General features: G+C 47.6%; 1 protein-coding gene across 4 annotated transcripts in view; it reads right to left on the reverse strand.

Moving 5' to 3' along the window:
* The window catches only part of LOC146220429 (ceramide transfer protein-like), a 23,454-nt gene extending 15,547 nt beyond the window's left edge, over window positions 1–7,907 (reverse strand). For all 4 annotated transcript variants that reach the window (XM_084693242.1, XM_084693241.1, XM_084693240.1 and 1 more), the window contains exons 1-2: window positions 7,362–7,907; window positions 6,350–6,484 (exon numbers count right to left, since the gene is read on the reverse strand). In XM_084693242.1, the coding sequence (XP_084549368.1) occupies window positions 6,350–6,484; window positions 7,362–7,469 (243 nt within the window). In that variant the 5' untranslated portion in view covers window positions 7,470–7,907. The remainder of the gene's footprint in view (window positions 1–6,349; window positions 6,485–7,361) is intronic.
* Window positions 7,908–15,993: the final 8,086 nt, after the last annotated feature.

Genomic DNA, 15,993 nt, shown 5'->3' on the forward strand with positions numbered 1-15,993 from the left:
AGGTGACCAGGCTGGGAGTGGAGGGGACCAGGGGAGCCACGAGGGGCGGGGATGGGAGCCACGAGGCCTCTGGACAGGCTTCCAGGAACGTGGTCAAGGGGGGGGTCATGGGGACTTGGGGACAGAGCTAGTGGGACGAACCGAAGCTTATGTAAACAGACGAGAAGGTTAGAGACAGAGACAGATCTGTCTGGTCGCTGAGACGAGAAACAGAGACCAAAATAAAATGTGCGTGTGTACGTGTGTGTGTAGTGTATGTGTGTGTGTGTTGCATGTGTGGGGTGTACTGTGTGTGGTGTGGTGTGGTGTGTGTTCACAAACTCAGAGCCGGGAACAGGAGAGAACTCTGAGAGAGCTAACCAACACACAGTCTGCATGAAGAATGAAACCATTGGCGACAGGCCTCATTATTTGCATAACCAAAGTCTGATACCTGTCATCACTGAAGGTTAACACCAGGGCTGGGCTGGGCGAAAACGACATTGTCAGCGGCAACCAGCCAAAATGCGGGGAAAATATGCCCTCACCAGCCTCAACCCCCCCCCCCCCCAAAAAAACGAATAATGGAAATATATTGATTGGACGGTTGAATGTGAACATTCACTACTCATTTGGACGGTGGCTGATTAACTTGATTTTTCCCCCGTCTATGAGGGAGGGAGGGAGGGAGGGAGGGAGGGAGGGAGGGAGGGAGGGAGGGAGGGAGGGAGGGAGGGAGGGAGGGAGGGAGGGAGGGAGGGAGGGAGGGAGGGAGGGAGGGAGGGAGGGAGGGAGGGAGGGAGGGAGGGAGGGAGGGAGGGAGGGCAGCATTCTCTGAACAGGAAACGGCCGCTCCACGTGGTTCGCACCCTCAACGATCAACTGAAACCAAACGTAACCACAACATTCAGTTGGGGTTCAGAAACACTGAGAGCAGGCCTCCAGAAACTGGGGATGAAGAAGAGGAGGGACTTTGGTTAGTTGTAACTGATTTGACTGCTTGTACTCGCTGTGAATTATATTATTGTTGCTTTCTTTCCTCCAAGCACTTTCGAGGATCATGTCGTTTCATTGTAATTTGTTGAACTACACGCTCTTCTGGTTCTACCCATTTATGCTCCATGTTTTGGCTACCCGCAATGTTTTGGGGGATATCTAGTTGCTTATGATCATTGACCTTTGCACTTTTTTCTCTTTCTTGTAAGTCGCTTTGGATAAAAGTGTCTGCTAAATGACAACATATAAATGTGAGAGGAGGAGAGGAGGAAGGAGAATGTGAGGGAGAGGAAGTTTATCTGTTTACATTTACATTTAGCAGACGCTCTTATCCAGAGCGACTTACAGTACGCCATTTGGCACGGCCGGGAATCGATTTAGCAACCTTCAGATTACTAGCCTTATTTCCTAACCGCTCAGCCATCTGACTGTTTGAGAGAGGGGGGGGGGGGGAGTGGCCAGGTTGGGACAGGCATGTGGCTGCCGTCCCCCTTCTCCCGTGACCTTGTCCAACTCCACACACAGGAAATGTCACAGGGCGAGGAGGAAAAGACCTAGACCTACTTCCTGTGAGACCTCTTTTTAAATGTCAACACTGAAAAAGAGGGATCACCTCTCTCTCCCCCTCCCCCCCCCCCGCCTGCATTTTCTCTTCAGCATTTTCTCTCCTTCTTCCCAACACCTGGGAGTGTTACACACTGCTCTGTGTGCTGCTGGGGCAGAAACGGGAACACACCAGTTGAACTCGTTCTCCCAACCTCAAAGTGTTGCTTTAGATGAAGCCGTGGCGTGGAAGCTCAATGGAAACGCCTGACAAGAGGCCTGAACGATACTGACTCAGCCAGCATTACATCCTGACTCCTGCAACGCAATCCACTAATGGATCAGAGCACAGACAAGCCTGCTGAGCAGCCAGCTACTGGTTACCAGGTTACTTCTGCAGAGGGCTACAGGAGGAAGATAGCTTCATGTCTGAAGCAAGGATCCAAAACACTGTCTAGATCAGACTTGGTCCCAGGCAAATGGTAGCCTTCTGTGTGTGTGTGTGTGTGTGTTCCCTTTGGCACTTATTTTTTGGTTGTTCACAATGAGTGCTTCTTGCTTTGGCTACCCGCAATGCTTTGGGACTATCTTGGTTGTTATTATCAGTGACCTATGCACTTTGTAAAGCTCTCTCTTGGAAGTCGCTTTGGATAAAAGTGTCTGCTAAATGAATACATGTAAATGTGTGAGTGAGGGAGGGAGTGAGTGAGTGAGTGGGGTGCATTGACCATGGCAAGAGTAGAAGCTAAACCTGGAGTTAATGATGCATTATGGTGGCATTAGGCTAGAGCAGCACTCTGCCAACTCAACTGTACTACTCTGTTTACACACACAGACACTTATAGGGTGGTCAACTTGGATCTCATGCACATCAATACATCTATTTTTTACCTTTCCTGTGCTTAAAAGCAATACCAAATTGGTTACATTTCCCATCAAGAGTCGCCCGAAACAGCAACAGACCTACTGCCGCACCAACAACTGTAACATTGGGTTTAGAGTGCTGCCAAAACACTCCGTCAGATTAGCCGGATGGCTAGCTATTCTGGGCTGCCGGTTTCAAACCTTCTCTTTCACCCGAGTGCTGTCTAAACCAGAGACAGTAGGACGCGTGCCCAGTCCAAACGTCTCCATTGTGACATCACATCCACCACGGCCCCAGTGCCTCATAGGCAACCAGTCGGTGCTCTGTTTCTAAAGCCAAACACACTCTTGATCTGAACCACACGCACACACACACACACTATCTCTCCATCTCCATCTCCATCTCAGCCTGTGCCCAGTGGTGTGTGTGTGTGTGTGTGAGAGACGTGCTGTAGAGGGCCTTCCAGGCAGACTAGCTGTAATAGCATTCAGCTGACTGTCCAAATTGGACTGAATGAGAGAGGGAGGGGTGGGGTGGGAGCACCCAGCCTGCATAACCACAACACTCTGAGCTATGTGACCACTCAGCCGTTCTACAAGCAACATGGCAGATTTGCTGCAACACACACACACAGTAACTTACACACACACACACACACGTGTATCCACACACACACACACACAGAGATAACAGTAGGCTCCGGAGTGTGTTAGTCTGGTGCAGAGAAGTCTTCCATAGCTCCAGTAGTGTTGGAGCAGGTGCGGGCTCAGAGAGAAGAGACAAACTGTCCTGGTCCGTTTTCCCCTCCCACCCGTCTACCGCAGCTTACCTCGCTTCCCTCAGGGACGGGACATAGCTCAGGACGAGACACACACACACACACACACACACACACACACACACACACACACACACACAGCGAGGCAGCCCCTCCTAGGCCTGTTCTCCTGCTGGGACATGTTCCCCGCCTGGGATCTTTGGTCCTGCCTGTCTGGAGAGCTAATCCAAGCCCAAGAGAAACACACACACACACACACACACACAGAAACACAAACAGCCTTTGTCTCCTGCCAACAGTCACTCCTGTTCCAGCCGCCAGCGCTTCGTCGTGAAACCCCCCTTCAAACGAGCACACGTGGCTTGGATCGACAGGTGTGCGTTCTCTCTGCCCAGCTACCTGAGGCCTGTTTGCCCTCGCGGCAGCATCACGGCAGCATTGAGACGAGGCTCGACAGGCTGAAATGGTTGGTCTTCTGTGAATGAAACCTCTTCAGAACTTCCAGGGACTCTCTGAGGGAAGTGAGCTGCATTCCCGCCGGCGTCCAGAGACGCTCTCTGCGCGCGCTTCTCCAAGCTTCCACCTGCTTCCGTGACCTTTGACCTCCTCTGTTACCGCCTGCTCTCCTCAGGCGCAGGTCTGGGACCAGTCTAGCCGCCCAAACTCGGACCTCAGCCACAGAGGGAGAGGCAGACCGGGCTGGTCCCAGATCAGGGTTTAGAGGAAGGGGGTGCTGCGCCTCCTGGTGTGGCTGTCTCTAAGAGACAGGTGATTCTCCAGGCTGCAGTGTGCATCCCTGACTGCCTCTGAAACTGTACTGCCTTGCATCCCTGACTGCCTCTGAAACTGTACTGCCTTGCATCCCTGACTGCCTCTGAAACTGTACTGCCTTGCATCCCTGACTGCCTCTGAAACTGTACTGCCTTGCATCCCTGACTGCCTCTGAGACTCTACAGCCTTCAGGTTCACCCGGTAAGAGCATCTGCTACTCTAAAAATGGGGGCAGCCGTATGTGTGTATGTGTGTGTGTGTGTGTGTGTGTATGTGTGTGTGTGTGTGTGCGCGAGCGTGTTTGTCTTACGGTGCCTTTTGGCCTTGTTTGAGATGTGGTGACAAGGTTGACTGACGAACAGAGACGTCGTGAGCACCTCCCCATCCCAGGCCAAGATAAGCATCCCTCAGGCCACCTGGCCCTGACACAGGCCCAGAACACGTCACCGCCGGAAAATGGAACATTCCAGACCCAAACGCAATATCTCAACCATTTGGGAACTCGATTGTCCGTTATTGAAGATGCCAGGGTGGCTAATCTTCGCCATGTTGTCTTGGATTTGTGTGGCCCGTTAACACAAGGAGACATTCTAGATTCTAATCTGATTACCAGACCGTCTAATCCTGTCGCTTCTGAGCGCATCCAATCCCCCCCCGCGCGCGCTCATGCTCTGTGTGTGTCTCGGCTGAATGATTCACAAATGTTTAATCGTTATGGCTTTAACTGACCCTACATAAAATGTCGTTGTTTTTGGAAACACTGGAACAAATGTCTCTAGGCGCAGTGTTTCTGGTATATGCAAAATTCCCCCTCGCCCCATCCTCACAGGGAAGACTGCCAGGCGTTTAGACCACAGCAGACTTGTGAAATGCCAAGATAATGCGAGTATTGCTGGTTCTGTACTGCGTTTCATTTGATTCCACATGGACCAACGTGTCGGAAAATAAAGTGACGTCGAGTTTAATAAATTCTACGAATTGTATTTGGCGAACGTCCATGCTACCACTGAACGCTAGGCTAGGCCGTTTGCATACTGTAGGTAGGTTACCAGAAAGGCACACAAACACACACACACACACACACACACACAGTGACACACACACAGTTGGTATTGACAATAGCAGGGGTGACGGGCGAAGCTGAATAAACACGGTGTGAATGGGGGCAGATTCGAGGCCTCAAGCCCTGGGCCCAGACACTGAAACAGTAAGTCACTGATCCTCACGGTCACACAGAGTCAACACAGCCTTCAGGGACAGGGCCTCCGTCAATCAGTCACCCGGCCTCCGCTGAGAGGTGACAGAGAGTGTGAAACGTGCGATAAGCAGGCCAACAGGGGCCACCAAGAGCCAACAAGGGGCCACCAAGGGCCAACCAAGGGGCCACCAAGGGCCAACAAGGGGCCACCAAGGGCCAACCAAGGGACACCAAGGGGCACCAAGGGGCACCAAGGGGCACCAAGGGGCCACGTGAAAGGCAAGGCTGGACGCAGATGGGAGCCAGCTGTGTGCTCATCACAGAGTGACGAAGGCCAGGGGACCAGACTAGCCGCAGCTTAATGATTAAAGGGACTCGGTTCAACAGGTTTAACAGCCTGATGGAGGACTGCGTTCACATCGTTAGTTGACACAACAATTCCAACTCCGTTGGGAGGGGAAATAAAAGCTTATGCATATTCCATATAGATGTGTGTTTCATACATTTTAGGAAGTTAGTTGGCAGCGATATTGTCCCTAGCCTTGCTCAAGTGTTCAGTTGTCGTTTTTGTAATCTGTCAACACTCTAATTACATTGTCGAAGTCTGGAGATTTCCAGGAAAGAGTGTCAGACAGGGGTCCAGCCCTCTCACACTGAACTCTGTCACCCGACAAGCTGTTAAACCTCGTGCTGGCCGGACTGCCATGTCCTACACACCATGCTGGGGCTTCAGTGCTCCGACAGTCACAGGAAACCCAGCCAACTTTGTGTGGCCACATTTTGTGTGTGTGTGTGTGTGTGCCTGTTTTTACTTGGCCCAGCCTGAATCGGGAGATACCGCAATGGCCCTAATCTCCACTCTAGGTAAGTTCCATATCCCCAAAACCTCCCCTGATTACCACACGTCTGCGTGTCACAACACCCAAACACTCCAGCCTTTCATTACCACGACAACATTCCGACACAGCGGCCGACGTATCCCAATCCCCAATGTCACGGTAACGCAGACATTTCCTTGGCATTAACCACTGTCGGGCTATTACTGTTAGAATTGCGCATTTCCAGTTCCTGATGATCTGCCACGCTTCCTATATGCACATTGGACAGACATGTACGGCCACGATTTGATCTTTTCCATGTCTTCCTGTGTCATAGCGGCGTGGAGGATGTGTGCTCTGAAAGTCAGGCAGAAGCAGGTAGCAGGTCTGTGTGAACTCACAGTGATGATAGCCTTGCTGAGGCAGAGGGACCCTCTGCAGCCGAACTCCCTCTCATCCTGGGACTTGTAGTAGCTCAGGGTGTTGTTCTTTAACATCACCCAACGGTCCTGCCAGCCGTGAATGTAGTTTGTCCACTAGAGGAAAGAAGAGGAAATTGGCACGTTTATGTGGGGAATAAGGTTAGGGCAGGAAACTTGGGAGGAAAGCCTAATAGTATCTGACAGACAGGCCAATCTTTGGTTTTCGTTATCACAGCATGACCCGCTGCAAACACAGTATTGCAAGGCAAGCAAACATTATCTAGCTTTTTGCTCAAAAACGTGGGTTGGCAAGTTGACAACGAGGCACCTGATTGAAACAAGACAAGTTTTTTCTTACACCACCCAAGCAAATACAAGACTGGAAAATACAATACTGTTCTTTGAACTCCCAGTCACTCTTAAAAAAAATCTTTGCTAACCATTTGCTAATCATTACAGTCATTCCATGTACTGCCTTACCCATAATGTCAAGTATAAACCCTCAGAGGCACGCACACACTTCTTTAAACAAACCCTAACAGATAGACCACATGAAACAATAGTTATGTAATGTTCATTTCCAAATGTATCCAATGCAACCACTTTACGTGTACTTGACTAGCTTTAAGTTTTTAGTTGAGTTTAACAGCAAGACGTGAATTATTCCCCCCATAAGTCGAGGTTGGTCAACCAGCTGTCAATCTCAATTTAAATTGTGGCTAACGTTACATTATCCGTTCTTGTTATTGTATTTAAACAAATAATTGTACATTTCAAAAACACTCAAACAAACGTGTAATATACATAACAAACAAAACCTAACAACAGTAACGTTTTCTAGTCATATGTTGTTATTTGACCAACCCAGGTTAGCTACCTACGTTTGCCAAGACGGGGGTGATCATTTCGCAGAAAATAGGTAAAGAGCTACATTACACGCAGAGGTGACCAGTTATCTCCTGTTCTCAGATATAAACCGTTTTATTCTTACCTTGCTAAGGATTCCTCCGAACTCCGCTGATCCGACAACAGGCTGTCCTGACTCTGTTTCTAAATCTTCCTCTGAACCCGAAGAGTTCCAGCTCTGATTATCAGACATTGTGACTGTTGTCAGTTAGCTAGCTTGTTGGGTATTAATTTCAGAATAACAAAAAAAAAATTACCAGCTAATCAAAGGGGAAAAGCAAATAAAAGGAAAAAATGTAAAATCTGTTTGGCTACTGATGTCATCTGGCAAGCGTCTCCCGTGGTCTGTGTGTGGTACTGTGTTGCTAACGCCAACTAGCTTAGCTTGTAGCACCCGCCCCTTCCAGCTTTAGCAAGTGCTCCCGCCAGCTCAGAAAAAAAAGGTAAAATAAAAAAAGGAAGTAGATTCAATCAGATTCACCACTCAGCCGACATATGTTGTACAACACGAGAACTGGTTTATACAGCTGTCTTCTACAAAAACGGATAGGAAATATAAATTCTAGTTTGTTTTTAGGGCAGCTCTCTGTCTATAGCCACACGCCATATTCACGGTACAGTCCGTCTGATTAGCAAGTGGAGCGCGTATACTGCTTGTGTAAAGGGGCGCTGGCTGTGGACATGACGTCATTAACCCCTTACCAAAAATGGTAGTAAACCCCTCCTACTATGTATACTACATTAAGTTGCCGGAACAAAATGATAAAATAATTTTTTTTCTCAATTTGCAATATCGAAAGCAAGTATCTTTTTTTTCTATTTTGTTGACACAGTAAGTCAATCAAAAACAAAATGTTGCCACAGAAACATAGCCTAGTTGAATTAGGTGAGTCATGTCTGTAGGACTTACTGAATTAGGCTAACATCTGAAATTAGTGTAACATTTTCCCTTAAAAAGGTTCCAGAGACGTTCCTCAGTCAGATCATTCTTGAAAGACATAAAGGGCCTCTCTCTAATCCTATGACATAACCGAAGCTTACAGTTCTACATCCATTCATCCTCTCAGTACCTCCCCCTCTCTCTCTCCCTTCCCTCTATACCTTCCTCTGACTCTCAGAACACAAGCTACGACCTAAACCTATAAGCATTTAACAGTACAGCGAGGATCAATGCTAAGCGCACAGACACCTATTAATGTTTATTATACAAAGTATTTTTTCAGGTACAGTAATTGCTGGACTGAAAAATAAGTTAGAAAAACATAATTGTTTAGTTAATAACAGCCATTGTGATTGTCTCCACTTATTGGCCTATCTACAGATTGAGAGGTCGACAGTGTCTCGCTCGACCACATCATGTCTCAATGGGGGAAAGGTGAAAGGGTTAAATGGTGAAACAGTGAACTGGTGAGTGGGTGAGAGCTCACTTGCGGCCATGTCATGGGTCTTGTGGCTTCCACCGTGAACTGCGTACGATCATGAGACCTGAGAAGAAACCACAAGACCTCCATTAGCCAAAGAATACAACCACTCTTCCCTGAAACATGCTTGATTATCTTCAGTCTAGGGATTCCAGGCATAGCTCAGAGTAAGTTTCGGCAACACGCGGGGAGTGGATACGAGGAGCAAGATTGAATAAAATGAAACGTTAATGGAACTGTTTATCTCCATAGGGTACACGACTATGTTAATTATGTTGTGTTAAATTGTATAGCTCCTTAGTTTCCTTTTGGTTGACGTTAATTTTCACCCAAAATGTTAAGATTGAAGTAGAAAGACACATTTCAAATCCACATATGTTGGTCACAAAGTGGGTTTGGTGGAGACGCAAGCTCTGCAGGGGGAGAGGAAAGTGGATGCGTCTGGCACTGAACTTTATGCTGTGTCACTCTCGTATCAGCTTCCTCACTAGATTACAGTCAGTCTGTCAGGGAAGTGCAGAGGGTATTCTGGTTCCTACTGAAACGTTTAAATCTACCTACCGAGCATATGTTTGTCTGGTGAAGCTCCAGGGCAGGTGTGCTGGATTAGCTCTAATCCCTCAACTGGCTGTAAGAGAGAGAAATAGATAGGGAGAGACTGTAGAAAGAGAGACAGAGAGAGAGAGACAGAGAGAGACACTGTAAAAAGAGACAGAGACAGAGAGACACTGTAAAAAGAGACAGAGACAGAGAGAGAAATGAGGATCAGGGAAGAGCAGCAAATGTTTTTTGTGACTCAGCATGCCAAATAGAAAACGGGCCATGCATCAGATACTTTACAGATATCTCATTTATATGCGCGTCTCACCCTGTACTCTGATTTCACACCAGAGCCTAGGAATCAAGCCCAGAGCAACTGCTTGTAAATGACCTGTTGTTCAGCATGACAAGATAAATTAAGGGGGTGATTCAATCACCATTGTGATCTAAATTGTCTTGGGTATTCTGGTATTGTGATTCACTTAAGGGCTTCGAGTCAAAGCACCAGGAGTCAAACTGGGTTGATCAAGCAGAGGATTGATTGCAACACATTTATTTTTCGAATAGCATATTTCTCTTCTGTTTGGCTCATCCCTGAGTGGGTCCGAGATGAAGAGACAGTTGGATGACAAACAGCCGGAGGAGCGATCTGTCATTTCTTCGCCTCGGTGTTAAATCGAGATATCCCCTTCACACACTCAGGCGCATTTGCTGTTGTGGGGTGCTGGAGGTAGTCTGCCGTGTTGAATGATGGCCCATCACTTTGTGTCGAGTCTGTAACACTGGTCAAACTGTCTGACACAACCACCCCCTTCTGTCAGTGAATATCACATCAACACGGGTGTGTGGCAGCCTCACGTGTGGGTGTGTGTGTGCATAGTGTGCACAGTGGGTTCACATTCCTGTTCAGTGGCTCACGCTTCGTTTTTTTTTTTTTTTCTATGTTTTCTTTCTCACCCTAAGTGAACAGCTGAGTGACGGATCATCACAAACCGTCGTCAAAATACAGTTTGAGTTTCCCTCTCATCCCACTTTCCCATCGGAATACTCCTTTTACAAAATATGAGTCATGTTCATTGAAAGAATGTGTGTGTGTGTTGGGTGTGTGTTTGAATGTGTGTGTGTGTGTATTTGCATGTCAATGCGTGTCTGTGTGTGTGTCCGTGAGTGTATTTTCGGATCTCTTCAAGGTGTGACAGCTGTGGCTCCAATCCAGGACAGGCTCCATGACATCATCACATCACTGAGCTGATGAATTGGCAAGATCGGAGGTGCGACAAAACCAACTGTGTGTTTGTGTGAGTGGCCTAGTAACCCATTTCGAAAGCACCAAATGCTTCCCAGCGTAACAGCCGTGATACAGAAACACAGAACACAATGGGCAGTCTGCGATTAGATTTGTTTTCATATAATTACTTAATGTTTCTTGTGTGTAGACAGGGGTCGTTTTCAACATGATCCTAATCCTTGCTTTCATTTGGGTCTAATTCAAATATGTTCAAACAATGATTGTGTTGTCGGAGCTATAATTTCAGTGTGATAAAGAGGATGATGGAACCAAGCGCCCTTCTAATCCTCCTACTCGCGCTGTCAAGCACATTCTTTTGGAATTGTACGACTCCTCCATTATTTCCCTCTCCGTGTTCTATTTGCTGACAATTCCAAGGCTCTATCTATCTACAGTAGGCCTTATTCATCCCCATCCCCCCCCCCTCTCTCTCTCTCTCCCTCTCTCTCTCTCTCTCTCTCTCTCTCTCTCTCGCTCTCTCTCTCTCTCTCTCTCTCTCTCTGTCTCTCTCTCTCGCTCTCTCTCTCTCTCTCTCTCTCTCTCTCTCTCTCTCTCTCTCTCTCTCACACACACACACACTATTCCTCCTCTCCATCTGTTGGCACAGACCTGAGGTTGCTAAGGAAACTGGACAAACAGTGTCCAACTGGTTGGAGAGGTGAGTGGAAGGTAAGGTGAGCCCGGTGAGGTCATTTGAGAGAAATTGAGAAGGACTTCCTCATATCACACACTCACCTGTAGAGGAAGGAGTCCAAAATCCATTTCTTGGGACTGACTCATTAATTATGGATGCTAGGGATGATCTTTTACTTCTTGGTAAGACTGCCGTCTACTAAGAAGGAAGATATTTGACCTCTACAACCCTAATTGGCCCCTGAGTCAAGTCAGGGATGGCACACGCACAAGGGCTGTCAGGTTGGCATGGTGACAGTACTGTTCCTGGGCCACAGGATCACAGGACGAGCTCAGTCCTAAACACACAGTTCTGCAACGATCACCTATTTACTCATTATTATGGTCTGAGGCATGGTTGATAATAGTATAGAAATGATTATATTGATAATAGTAGCTTTTACTGAATTATAACTGCTCCAAGGCAGTTCTGAGGCTTTTTAGATAAGTGTTTTAGGCATGTTAGCAGTCCATCATTAGGATGCATTATAAAGTGGTACGCTTGACGATGCACACCATCAATATTGGTTAAACCCACTAAAAGGGTTATTGGATTCTCTGTAGATGCAGAAACCAAAAGGGACGGTAAGCAGGAAAGTGGTTACACTTGGTATCTCCATTTCTAAATTGTTTCACTTGTCAATGTCATTATTCACGACAGACATGAGTCGTAGTGGAGTTCCAGGAGCGTGTTTGACACCTATTGTGCCGGGACCTTGTCGAGATCCCTTTCCACTCCTCAGTGTGGTCTGAAGATGTCTTCAGATTACTACTTCACGGAGAAGATGGTAGGAGAGAAATGGTTTATTTTTTTCCAAGGCGAGAAGGTTCTCTGAAAGCCTGCCAACTCGAAGAATCAATCTCCTTTTGTTCTTCGTTCTGCGAGACTATTACAGGACAAAGCAACACCAGATTGATTTCCAATAGCCTCCTTAAAAAAAAACTGCTGCTCTTTGCTAGTAATGCAGCTTTGCTGGTACTCACAGTTCTATTATAGCATCGTACAAGTGGATACACTATCATACATTTACATCGTTTCCAAAGAGACAATCACTGTTGAACTTGAAGAGAGCTGCTCATACTCCACTTGTCCCTGGAACATCAACCTAATCAGACAAGTGCTGTACAAATAGGGTTAGATTTTTCGCAGATTCTTAGCGTCCCTCGCTCATCCATGCATCCAATCATCAATCCATCCAATCATCCAACCATCCTGGAACCGGTGATTCTGCTTAGGGTCTACATGCTCACAGCATCTCTCTGTTGGGGATCTCTCATCCCCAACATTTATCCTAGATATCCAAAATCCTACTTTGACATCTCTGTCTCTTTCTCTGGTCTCCCCCCCCCCTCTCTCTCTCTCTCTCTCTCTCTCTCTCTCTCTCTTTCTCTCTCTCTCTCTCTCTCTCTCTCTCTCTCTCCCCTTTGTCTTTCGCGGTGTTTTCTTTGTTCTTTCACCGCTCCTCTCCTCAGCGTTCCGCTGTTCCACCATCTCTCTTCTTCCTGTCCTGAGAATGATGACAGTGGGGTTGCCGTGGCGAGCTCTCCTAGACAACGGATGCTGTGGGTTTAGCCCTGTTGCCATGGTCGGGTCCATGACTGAGTCGCTGCCCTGCCTTCCCCTTCTTTGGCAGAGGCTCGGTGTAGGACTGTGTCAACTGTCGCACTGCCCATGTGAAAACACACTGGTACCTTGTCACAACATTAATGGCAACAGCCTGAGGGTTCTGGAAAAATCCACAGCTCTCAAGGCCTCACAACAATGGTGGTTTACCACCCTTTGACCGTGTATGCTTTTGGGGGGAATGTGATTAAGCCTTGCTGTCATTAGAGGAATGGAACTCTTTGGTCTAGGCCCCTAAAAAGGAATCAAGGGGTTAGCCCTTTCAGGATATTATGTAACTGGTCAGTTAAGAACTAAATTTACTGCCAAATCTCCCCACCCTCCCCCCATTAGACCTTGCTCATTAGCATTTAGAAGCTATTCAGAGGGTAGAATCGCATTGGAAAGCACTGTGTGTCAGCGCTGTAAGGGACCACAGTGTGTTAGAACACTCAGGCTCACTACAAATCACTCAATGGGACTGCAAACAACATCAAGCACTCCGAGCCAACAGTTCCAGCTCATTACACGTCATTACATGTCAGTAAGTTGCCAACAGTTTTTTTACACGCTCAAATGGGATGTTCGACACATGAAACGCTTTCACATTCATGTCGGTTGACATGAAAAAAATTATTTTTGAAAAAACTTTTGAAAAAAAGTTTGCATCATTGATGAGTACTCGATGAGGACTGAGTTTGTTTATGAACGAGCCGTTTGAATGGAAACAGATGGCAAGTTGTTTAGGAAAGTGTGAGCTTGGAAAGGCTGGTGTGTGTGTGGATGCGGTACCTGGTAGGGATTTATGACCACTATTGTGTTTCTACGCTGTGTGATGTCAAGAAGAGGAAACGGGGACAAACATCAGCACGATCAGCAGGGCATTCTGACCTGAACGAGCGCGTGCGTGTTTGTAGGTGGGGGTGTGACAGTTCCTAGAACTGTTCCTCGAGCGAATGTTTAGTAAACACATCCAAATGTGTCGCTGAGGACGCCAGCTCATGTAACATTCATAGAAAACGCACTAAAACAACAATCGTGTTAAAGAAATGTCCACCATTGCAGGGCAGAAAAAGTTCTGGTACTTTATCAAATGCTTTGACAAAAAAAAAAAAAAAAAAAATCCCTTACAGCTACAAAACACAGGAAATCACTACGACTATGTTATTCCAGGGTTTTAACGGTGTGTATCTGTGGGGTGGAGGCATTTGTCCTGCTCTGACTCGCCTGTGGTGACTGACCAGCTGTTTGACTGACCATTGATCCACCGAAACGGAGAAAAAACAAAGGGTTGATAAACAGCACCAGGGAACAAGCCCAGCCTGTGAGGCCTGTGCTATATCACAACCGATGGTGAATGATTGCAGTTGTCAGATTGTACTGTCCCTGGGAGATCATTGGGAGACGCACGCTCCACCAGTTTTGCACTGCAGGGCAGTCAACCCCATTACCTGGAGGTTGCCATGGACACCGCTGGTTTCGAGGTCTGGATGACCTGGCGAGCGAGAAGAGGTTGGCCGCGAAGCTCGCCTATGGAAACCGCAATGAGATCGCAGATACAGACCAGTAGAACATAATTATTACATGGACTTCTTATTCTATGAACTTAATGGTTGATATGAATTACTTGAGCTCCTACACATTGCCTGTCTGTATGCACCGTCATACATAAAAGCCTTGGCTAACCAGTAAAACACCAATTCTTACTGTGTTCAGTGTTCCTTCTAACCCGTCTGAGAGGCTGTGGCGCCCCCTAGTGGATGCAGGCTACATAGAAAAGTAGATGGCGTGTCGGCGTGCTGAGACAAATAGCCTCTTTTCTTTTATCAAACTGACCTCAGGCCTGTGGGAAACATGGGAAAAGTAAACCCGTGCCTTGCCTTTGGAAAGTGTCTCCATGATTAAGAAATAACTGTCAACAACGGAGCTGGAATGTGTGTGCTTTTGCGTACGTGATGTTTAAGTGTAGCTACATATGGTCGGTGTGTCTTAGTCCACTCGTTTGTGAGTCTGTGCCCTCGGCTATTCTCCGTCCCCTCTCAAACACAGCAGACCGTGACGTGAGCGATTGGCAGTCAAGATCGCGGCTCGTTCGTCAGGGACTCGGGAACGGCCCGACCTTCCCAAAGCGGGCAGGCGGGCGGGCGGCAGGCGCCAACTCAGCGCTTTTCCTCCGGAACAGAATTGAGATCGTCATCCGCTTGAGTGAGAAAGCCCCCCCCCCGCCCCTATCCAAACCCTGTCCATATTGAGGGAATACACACTCCACTTGTGACGGTCTTCCTCCCAGCCTCCCCATCTCTCCTCCTGGGTCTCCTCATCCAGAACCAGAGCATGCTGCAGGGCCTTTACTACCCGGGGGGAGGGGGCCGGGACGGGGGAACGAGATGACGAGGAAAGGGAAAAGGGATGGAGAGAGAAACCGGCTTTTTTTTATAGTATGCGCGTTCTCCCCTCCCTAACCCCGGTGAACATGCTCACCATTGGACACAGAGGGGAACACAGTTAACGTGGGTGTTTAGGCTGGTCTTTTCTCTCATGCTGTGCCCACGATGAACCTTTTCTTCACCCCTTTTGACGACCCACTTCTCTGCTACGACGAGGGTAAATAAAACCACTTGGACGTCGTAAAGCTAGTTTAATGGGTACTGCAGACCCTTTTCCGGATTCATTATGCAGATGCAATGCTGTTAACTGACGGCACGTATCAACGTTGTTTTACGAGTGCGCGGTCACTGAAGCGTCCATTGTGCATCGACTTGCCAGCCACCCCAACTGAGGTGTTAAGACTGAAGAAGAAAGACGTCTCACCCACTGTGAGAATGTAAAAACTAGTGCTTTGTCTTTCCAGTGGTGACACAGCTATGAGGAGCAACCAGCAGGCTACACTGCTGCTCTTCCCACTCCTCATTTCTCTCTCTGTCTCTTTCTACAGTGTCTCTCTCTCTCTGTCTCTTTCTACAGTGTCTTTCTATCTCTCTCTCTCTCTCTCTCTCTCTCTCTCTCTCTCTCTCTCTCTCTCTCCCTTCCTCCCTCTCACTTCCTCCCTCTTTTTTCCTCTCTCTCGTCTTTGCACACAGTTTTTTCCCATTCTTCCGTCAAAATAATGAATACTCCTGTGTGTCATCAAATGACATGCGCGCACTCACACACACACACACACACACACACATGTCCGAGGTGATTAAATTGA

This window comes from Hypomesus nipponensis, chromosome 27 (genome assembly GCF_054491055.1).
Source record: "Hypomesus nipponensis isolate SF chromosome 27, ASM5449105v1, whole genome shotgun sequence".
Lineage (NCBI taxonomy): Eukaryota > Metazoa > Chordata > Actinopteri > Osmeriformes > Osmeridae > Hypomesus > Hypomesus nipponensis.